Source organism: Rhincodon typus, chromosome 23 (assembly GCF_021869965.1).
Source record: "Rhincodon typus isolate 14 chromosome 23, sRhiTyp1.1, whole genome shotgun sequence".
Lineage (NCBI taxonomy): Eukaryota > Metazoa > Chordata > Chondrichthyes > Orectolobiformes > Rhincodontidae > Rhincodon > Rhincodon typus.
Window position 1 is genome coordinate 21,599,001 of NC_063354.1, and position 9,552 is coordinate 21,608,552.

The 9,552-nt window shown below is 39.8% G+C and overlaps 1 protein-coding gene across 1 annotated transcript in view; it reads right to left on the reverse strand.

Annotated features, from left to right (window-relative positions):
- ccdc57 (coiled-coil domain containing 57) overlaps positions 1-9,552 on the reverse strand; it is a 159,129-nt gene that overhangs the window by 39,620 nt on the left and 109,957 nt on the right. The window contains 2 exon segments of the mRNA XM_048611036.1: positions 2,819-3,001; positions 4,195-4,432. Coding sequence (XP_048466993.1) covers positions 2,819-3,001; positions 4,195-4,432 — 421 coding nt within the window.

Sequence of the window (9,552 nt, forward strand, 5' to 3'; positions counted from 1 at the left end):
CTTACAGAGTTATGGTCACTATCCCCAAAATGCTCATCCAATGAAGCTTCAAACTCTTGACCAGTTTCATCTCTAGGATTAGGTCTAGCAATGCCCCATCTCTAGTAGGACTAGCAATGTATTGACACAAAATGCTCTCCTGGACGCTCTTTAAAAATTCCACCCTGTCTAATCCTTTCACACTAAGGCAATCCCTGTTAGTACTAGCAAAGTTGAAAACAACTATAACCCTGCTTCTCTCACACCTTTCTGTGATTTGCTTTTGCATCAGCTCCTCTAACTCCTTTTGACTTTTGGGAGGCCTGTCGTGTAATCTCAGCAAGGTGATCACTCCTTTTTTAAATTTCTGAGCTCTACCCGAATGACCTTATTTGAAGACCCTTTTAGGGCACCCTCCCTCATTACTGCATTGATGCATTTGCTTTATCAATTACGCAATGCCCCACCTTTCTTACACCTCCCCGCCCACCACTATGATGCCTGAAACCTCTATACCCTGGAATGTTGAGCTGTCAGTCCTGCTCTTACTTCAACCTTATCTCAACAATCACAACAATATCATATTCCCATGTGCTGATTAATGTTCTAAGTTCATCTGCCTTATCAGTCAAGCTCTTGCATAAAAATAGAAACAATTTACCTTTCTAGCGCTCCTATGTGCCATATCCTGGCCTTGTCATCTCCACCTACTAGATTGTTCTCGCATTACCCCTCCCACTGCCAGATCAATTTAAAACCTCCCCAATAGCACGAATAAACTCCCATCAAGGAATGAATCCATTCTGGTTCAGGTGCAACCCCTCTATTTTGTGTGGGTCCCATTACCCCAGAAGCTGTCCCAATAATCCAAAAATCTAAAGCCTTCCTTCCTACATCATCTGTTTAGCCACACATTCATCTGATTTATCTTTGTATTTCTATACTCGGGAGCACGTGGCACCGGAAGTAATCTGGAGATTGCAACCTTGGTGTCCTTTCTCTTCAAACCACTGCCCAGCTCTCTAAATTCCTGCTGCAGGAACTCATTTCTAGTTTTACCCATGTCTTGGTACCGACATGTACCACCAACTGCTGGCTGTTCACCCTCCACTTCAGGACATCCTGCAGTCACTAGAAGATATCCCTGACCCTGGCACCAGGGAAGCAACATATGATTCAAGAGTCTTGCTTGCTGCCACAGAACCACCTGTCAGTTTCCCTTACAATCCAGTCCCCTATCATTAAAGTTTTCCCAGTCTTTTTTCTTCCCTGCTGTGCAGCAGAGTGAATTGTGGTGCCTCAATCTTGGCTGCTTTCCTCTGAGAGGCCATTCTCCCCAGTAGTATCCAAAATGGTGTATCTGTTTGGAGGGAGGTGGCTGCAGGGGACTCCTACACAGTATGCTTACACTTACTAGTCTTTCTGGTGGTCACCCAATGCTTTTCTGATTGTGTAGCCTTTACTTGTGGTGTGATCAGCTCGCTAAACTTGTTATCCACAATGTCTGCAGAATCTCGGATGGTCCAATAGTGAGTCTATCCACAGCTCCAGGTGCTACATGCGGCTAGTCAGGAGCTGCAGTTGAACACACTTCCGGCATACCTGATCACATATGATTTCCCACATATTAGAAAAGGAGCATTCCAAGGGGCCAAGTTCTCCTGCCATTGTGAACCTTATCAACTATGGACAATTAACTAGGAACCAATTACTTTACCTTCTTACTTAACCAAAGCAGATTTCTCCCTCAGTCTCATTTCTTAACAACTACAATCAACAAAAATAAAAATTTTACACTCTCTCTCCTTCCCGGTACTACTCACTCAGTCTCTAAAATTGGTTCCTAAGAAATCGATTCTCTTGCTGTACGTCACTTTTTGATCAGGAGCTCAGCCTCTGGATACAGATTCACAGGTTATGGCGGGTTATTCTCTAGCTATGATTGAATGCGCAAGAATGGAGCCACAGAAATGCAGTCCGAACCAGTTCATTGCTAGTGAAGACATGTTGGAGAAGGTGGCATAGTCAACCATTTCAAAGAATGCAGACAAATCAAGGAAGAAAGAAGAGGGATAGTTTACCTTCGTTAATCATGAAGGGTGACAGAAGTAAATTGGACAGAAAGGCAAAGCAGGTGATCATCTGAGGATCTGAAGATAAAGATTTACAGGGCTTAGGGGAACAAATAGACAGACGTGGGCCCAGCAGAGTTATGTTTGCTGCAACCGTTCTGTGAATCTATCATCACTACAACTTAATAATGCACTCTCTGATGTCCTTGCTGGAATGAGCAAATATAGATGTGATGAAACAACTAAATAGCTGATCCATCAATTGTACATTGTTTGATTTTGTGGAAAACATTATAATTCCCCTGTAATGAATATTGGGTGGATTCACCAACGACTTCAAAGTTGTACATTTATTTTGTAAAAATACCGGTTCAAGATTAATATTCAGATAATGGTGGACTTCCACTCTAAAACAAGGGGAAGATATTCCTGTGGAACAACAAAGAGAACTGTTGGATTAAACAGCTAAATTCATAGATAAGGATCTGGTAAGAAGGGGCAAAGAATTGGAATAATTGCAATGGTGGAAATAAGGGCGGAATCAATTTATGATATTGAATCCAGAGTATCATATAACATTTAAGGATGCTGGTTATCCTTGAAAATGATTAGTAGCAATACGCTATATAATGCTGCTGCAGAAATATTATGTATGTGAACCTGTAGATTCAAAGAGATTGGAGGCAAATGAAGGATTTAAAAATTGCATGATTTGAAATGCTGCATGTTCCAAAATATTTCTTTTTGCCACAATAAATAATTCTTACCTATAGTCTCATTTAAAGTACGAGTGTGGTTCTGAAGATGGGTAATGTCTGCAGTGACAGGGAGGCTTGGAAAGGGAACATTGGTTTTATTGGAAGTTTTTGAAATATCTTCTAGTTGTCCTTCCAACTTTCTGCACTTTTGTTTTAGTTCATGAACCTCATTTTCCAAAGATTTAACATACTCTGAAGAGTAGAGAAATAATATTGGAAAAATTTCAATTTAAAGTATATAGTAACTTTGCATCGGTTTGCTCACATTGTTATACATCTGTGGCAAAATGTAGAAAATTAGTCTCAGTAAACATTTCTGGTTAAAAAACAGAAAGTGCTGGAGAAACTCAGCAGGTCTTTCATCATGTTGGAATAGAGTTAAAATTAAGTTTATTGTCATGTGTACTCAAGTACAGGAGTACAGTGAAAGTGTTGACAATGTCACCCCATACGGCACCACCTTAGCTACAAAAGTACCTAGGTACAAATCTTAGATACAAAATAAGGAAATAAAGAAAAAAGTTACGTTACCTTACAATTATTCATATTATATGTATAAGCTAGAAAAATAAGAAATAACGATGAAGATAGAGAAACACCGTTGACATTTCATGTCCAACATGACTTATTCAGAAGTGCTTCTACTTGGCCCAATGCACAGTGAGCTCACAAACAAAAATGTGATTCCAGGCATTTTTTGAGATTTTAGGAGAGTTTTCTTTCAAACTTATTATGTGCAACAGAATTTATTCTAATTGCCGTCAGATCCATTTTGATTTTATTAAATAAAAGAATAGTAAAATCAGACTGAAATCAGAAATTAGAATAAAAATGTACTAAAATTAAGGACTTGCTGTGAAAAGATGGACTAAAGCATTGCAAAACGTTCACATTACCCCATCAACCTCCCACTGCACTGTGTATCGAGTCTGCACAAATCAAGCTGCCTTTCACCGCATTAGATAGCGGTCTGTACGGAGTCCCCATTCACTGTTCTGGGTATCACTCTGCACCAACCAAAACCCCATTCAATGTATCATGTCAGTTCCACATTCAATCTCTGATGTGAACTTCTCAAATGGGAAAACTGCTAAAAGGGCATTTACTCTCAACTGTTACAGCAGCAAGAAATCAAGGCTCTTACAATCCCACCAGATCGTGTGGAGAATTCATGTAAATTTTCCTACCTTCTCCTGAGGAACTTAAAGTAACTTTTAATGTCTTTGGTACACTTTGGTCCCGACCATCTGCCTGAGCGTAGACCAAGAATCAAACTGAACTGTAGTTTTCAGCTATGTGCTACTTAATAAACTGAGCATTTGAAGGAACTATGAAGAACTTATTGGCATGATTGTATGTTCCAAGTTTGACTAAAAGCTGGTTACCTGGAGTGCATGGGGTCATAATATCTTTAGAAGGTTCTTTGGGGCTCATGAGTGATCCCATCTTATCAACTGATTGGTTCTGGCTTTGGTTGGCAGGATTTTCCTCACTCAGCATCTCCATCTCTTTCCTCATTTGTGCAATAACGGTACGCAGGTTCACATTCTGCTCCTGGAGCTTCCGAATAACATCTGAAGGGAATTCTGCGTTATTTATATTTCCTTTTTGAGGTATTGCATTCTGCCAGGTTGAAGACAAAATGTGATTGAAGACAAAATTGAATTTGTACAAACATGAAAACTCCTCTTTAAATTTTGTATCAGAGGCTCGTGTGATAAAACACAGAGGTTGAGAACGAGAGTAAAATAAGAGTTATCAAAGGGCGTTCTTTGTGATTAATGAGGAAATCTCAGCAAATTCAGAAGATATTCTGCAACATGGTGTGAGTAACTTCTAAAGATCCAATCTAGCAGAGTTGATTGTGAGTGGTACAAATCAAACCTCAGACCATCTGCAACTATTCTGGCTCAGCTGGAGATAACAAAATAAGAATAAATACTAAAAAAAGACACAAGACTGAAAAAGAAGAGTGCCTAGAACTGATGACAAAGAGAAAGAATCAAGAAAACTGGACCCAGTAGTACAGAAGTACAGTGATACTTTTTGTAATTAAATATACAATTCAGAAATGTATTTTTTCTTTTGCACTGTGCACCTCTTCTTTTGGGAGGACAGGTTGATGTTTATTCATTTTGCCTATTCATTTGAATCCTTGACGTAACATAAATAGCAACTAATATTTCACAAGGTTCTCTTTTCTTTAAAGTAAACTAGGCTCCTAAAAGAATCATAGTTTAGACAAGGCAAGTGGAGTTAGGAACATGTTTTTAATGTACTAAGCAAGACTACCTGTATTTCCAATCATTTACAATGCTTTCTCTCTCTCTCACACTCTCACACATTGACTGGTTTATCATCAAATCCCAGATAACAGCATGGCATGCTTTATATCCCTAGCCTCCATCCAGAAGTGTTTCCTCAATGACACCTTCACAAAAGCTTGTGTGACTGTTTGTCATCAACTTATCATGCAGACATCTAGGTTTTATTGCTCATCATGGCTACTGACAGAAATTTGGTCTTTTATGTGATTCTGCTCAGTTGATAGTACTCTCGTTTCTGAGTTATAGGTTTAAATCCCACTCCTGAACTTGCATAGGCAATTTAGGATAATATTCCAGTGCAGTATGTGGAAATACAACACACGGTAAGAGGGAAACACAGCAGCGCCATCTCTCTTCCACTTGTGGTTGAATATCTGATGTATCCTTTCTGTCCCTCCCACCACACCAAAGTTATAAAAAGTAGACACTTCGGGGCTGTGATACATCATCCTGATTTAACTCCTGTAATCTTCATCCACTGGAATATGAATTAGCAAATTTACCATATTTTGCCTCATTCACTTAATTCTGCACTCAGAAGAATGAGTGCTTTTTGGGTGCTCTACATGTTGCTTGATAGTGGTATCAAGTCTTAGGGGATTGCTTAATGGGAAGCAAGTTCATGGTGACATTGTTAGGTTTGTTGCATTTTCCTTGCCTCAGTCACACATACAATAATTGTAAATGGAATAAATTTCTTTCCTTTCCCCTCATCCAACCTACCTCAATCATTACCTATTCCATTTGTTTTAGAATAATGGATGTTACACGATTGTTAATAAGACCAAAGCACTTTTAATTTCAGTAGCAGAAATTTGAATTTAATTAACAGAATGAGTTACCCCAAAAAAGAAAGTTAGTAGATTGCATCCAATATTTTGGAGACTTTAAGGAATAACCAGTGAGAGTTTTGCCTGTACTATGGCTATTTCAGAATAAAGCGGTATTATTCTCATCTACAAATAGGAATCAATGCTTTATTGCAATGGCGCAGGCTGCACTTGACACTTTGATTCACTGATTGGGAGCATCAGATTCTGGGACTAAAATCCACAATGTGTAATGGAATTAGATTAGCAATCACAGGTACGATCTTCCTCCTTCTGTGAATTGTATCAAAATGCCACAAATGAAACTTCCTTCCCTTCCAGCTCATCCTGAGCTAGTAATGTTTGGAACTTGTTTTTGAAATTTTCTTGTCTTTTTTTCCCCCATTATTCCCTTTGGTGGAACATGCACTGCATGTGATTTGGGAAAGTGCGGCACAATTGGAAAGAGAGGTCTCTGACCACAAGGATCAGTGCTGGGTCTACTGCTTTTTATCATTTATTAAAATGATTTGGATGTGAACTTAGGATGTATGGTTAGTAAGTTTGCATTTGACACCAAAATTGGAAGTGTAGTGGACAGAAAAGAAGGCTACTTCAGAGTACAAAGGGATCTTAATTGGATGGGCCAATGGGCCAAGGAGTGGCAAATGGAGTTTAATTTAGATAAATGTGAGGTGCTGCATTTTGGGAAGGCAAATCAGGGGCAGGACTTGTACACTTAATGGTAAGGTCCTGGACAGTGTTGCTGAACAAAGAGACCTTGGAGTTCAGGTTCATAGTTCCTTGAAAGCAGAGTCACCGGTAGATAGGATAGTGAAGGTGGCATTTGGTATGCTTGCCTTTATTCGTCATTGCATTGAGTATGGGAGTAGGGTGGTCCTGTTGCAGCTGTATAGGACATTGGGTAGGCCACATTTGGAATACTGCGTGCAACTCTGGTCTCCTTGCTATAGGCAGGATGTTGTGAAACTTGAAATGGTTCAAAAAAAGATTTACAAGGACGTTGCCAGGGTTGGAGGGTTTGAGTTATAGGGAGAGGCTGAATAGCCCGAGGCTATTTTCCCTGGAGCACCGGAGGCCGAGGGGTGACCTTATAGAGGTTTATAAATTCATGAGAGGCATGGATAGGGTGAATAGACAAGGTCTTTTCTCCGGGGTAGGAGAGTCCAAAATTAGACGGTATACGTTTAAGGTGAGAGGGGAAAGAGTTAAAAGGGACTAAGGGTCAACTATTTCACGCAGAGGGTGGTGCATGTATGGAACAAGCTGCCAGAGGAAGTGGTGGAGGCTGGTACAATTACAACATTTATAACATTTACAAGGCATCTGGATGGGTATATGAATCGGAAGGATTTAGATGGATATGGGCCAAATGCCAGCAAATGGGACTAGATTTATTTAGGATATCTGGTCGGCACAGATGAGTTGGACCGAAGTGTCTGCTTCCATGCTGTATAGCTCTATGACTCTAAATCAAACAATGAAAGGCACCTAACAGGGCTGTACTAGAGTGCTGTAATAGATTGGTGTGGAAACTTGAAGTGTGTCTTCTCAATCCTTGTGGTCTACTCAGTGATAAACATGATGGAATCAACTCTGATTCCAAACCAGTGTCATCAGGCACTGATATAAAGGGTAGCCTTAGTCAATAAGCAACTATTCAGAAACCTGCCTTGGACTTATGAATAGCATTGACATTAGGGACTATTTTAAAATGAAAGAACAACTGCAGCTGCTGGAATAGCTTGCATTCATGTACATAATGAGCTGCTTTATGTTACATTGTGCATTGAGAGAATGGTATTTTGTTCTGATAAGAAAATAGCTTGCTCAAAATTAAGTACGGTTAAGTGTGTCTTGTTGATGACATCTCTCTGTAAATCAATACAGGCAATAAACATGGAAAATTCACACCAACAGGGCACCAGTTACATGCCTGATGCAGCAGCAGTAGCAGAGTGACCGAAGTTATAAATGATCCCCGTGCTGCTGGAAAAATATTGTCATAGGAGTACCCCCGTGATATTTACTGCCATGACAATGCTGAGCTTCTGGTGCAGATGTGCACGCGATCCTCAGCAATAAAGTGACAGCTGTCTCCAATGGTACCTGATGGAGGTTATCCTCTCTGAGCTTCTCTTTATAATCCTATAGACCATCACTTAATGCAGAGGCAACAAGGTAGAGGTATATCAGAATTCTCATATGGAAATACCATTACATTCTAAACTGCAAAGCTGAAATAAGTTTTCCACCATCTGCAATAAAGTTGACAATACTGATAAGTTGGAGATCGTGAAACCGTCATATATTTTCTAACACGTGCATTATCCCAGCAAGAAAGTTTTTGGCAACACATTTACCTCTCCGATGCTATCTAGCAATCAGCAATATTTCTTTCACACAGGTTCTGATTGAGGCAGATCACTGTATGTAAAGGAGAGAAATCCATTGTGGACTTCAGTATAGAACTTAAATCCGATTTACATGCAGCAGATGGGATTTTCTCATGGTTCAACAGGCCACCCTCAATACCGGCACAGGAATATCATAGGGATTTTTTGTTTAAACTGCCAGTGTTTCTTGCATATGCTTGATCAATTTTCCCAGCTATGCTCTCCAGATGAGCTACAACGGCAACAAAATGGGCACCAATAGCAGAAAAACCTGGCTTACTTAAAACCCCAATCAAATTTAGTTACATCCCTCCACCAGAGGGCGTAGTCATTCCATATACTTAAAAGAAGGGACAAATACACAGCATTGAATTTTCAAACGGGAAGAAAATGTAGCAAAATGTTATGCAATTTTGCACTTGTATTTAGCACTTTTTTATGTACTAATTTGCTCTTCTAGAGATCAAATACAGACAGACAGCTTGATGTTTTACAATTTCACAAGTACTAGGAATTATCCCGGGGTAACTATTTCAGGTGGCTATTTATTTACTGAGAGTTTTCGGAGGCTAAATGACAAGGTGCTTTACAGACGACCTCAATATGATCTCCAAACACTAGTCCAAAGTTGCTTAACCCTTGGAGAAAAAAAAATCCCCTCATCTCTGCCTTAAAAAGGATAATCCATCAGTTTTAAACAGTACTGCCTAGTCCTGGACTCACCCACAAGAGGAAACATCATTCCCATATCCGCCTTGTCATGACCATTCAGGATCTTAAAAACTTCCATCAAGTCATTCCTTGCTCTTCTGAACTTTTCTGAAGTTATAGTAGACTCGAAATGATAACTGTTCATCACTCTACAGATACTGCCTGACCAGCTGCGTTTATCCAGTAATTTTTATTATTATTCCATTCTTTTATATTTAATTCCTATTGTATTCAAAGGGTACTATTCAACTAGCCTCCTTCATTACTTACTATATGTAGTGATTGTAACAATGTCAGCCAGGTGGACCTCATAGAATATGAATTCCCTAATTCATCTGGTCCAGTCAGGGAGCCCCTGGCTGACAGATAAGAACAGGTGTGTCACACATCCAGGTGCAGGGCTGGATGAACACAGCAGGCCAAGCAGCATCACAGGAGCAGAGAGGCTGACGTTTCGGGCCTAGACTCTTCATCAGAAA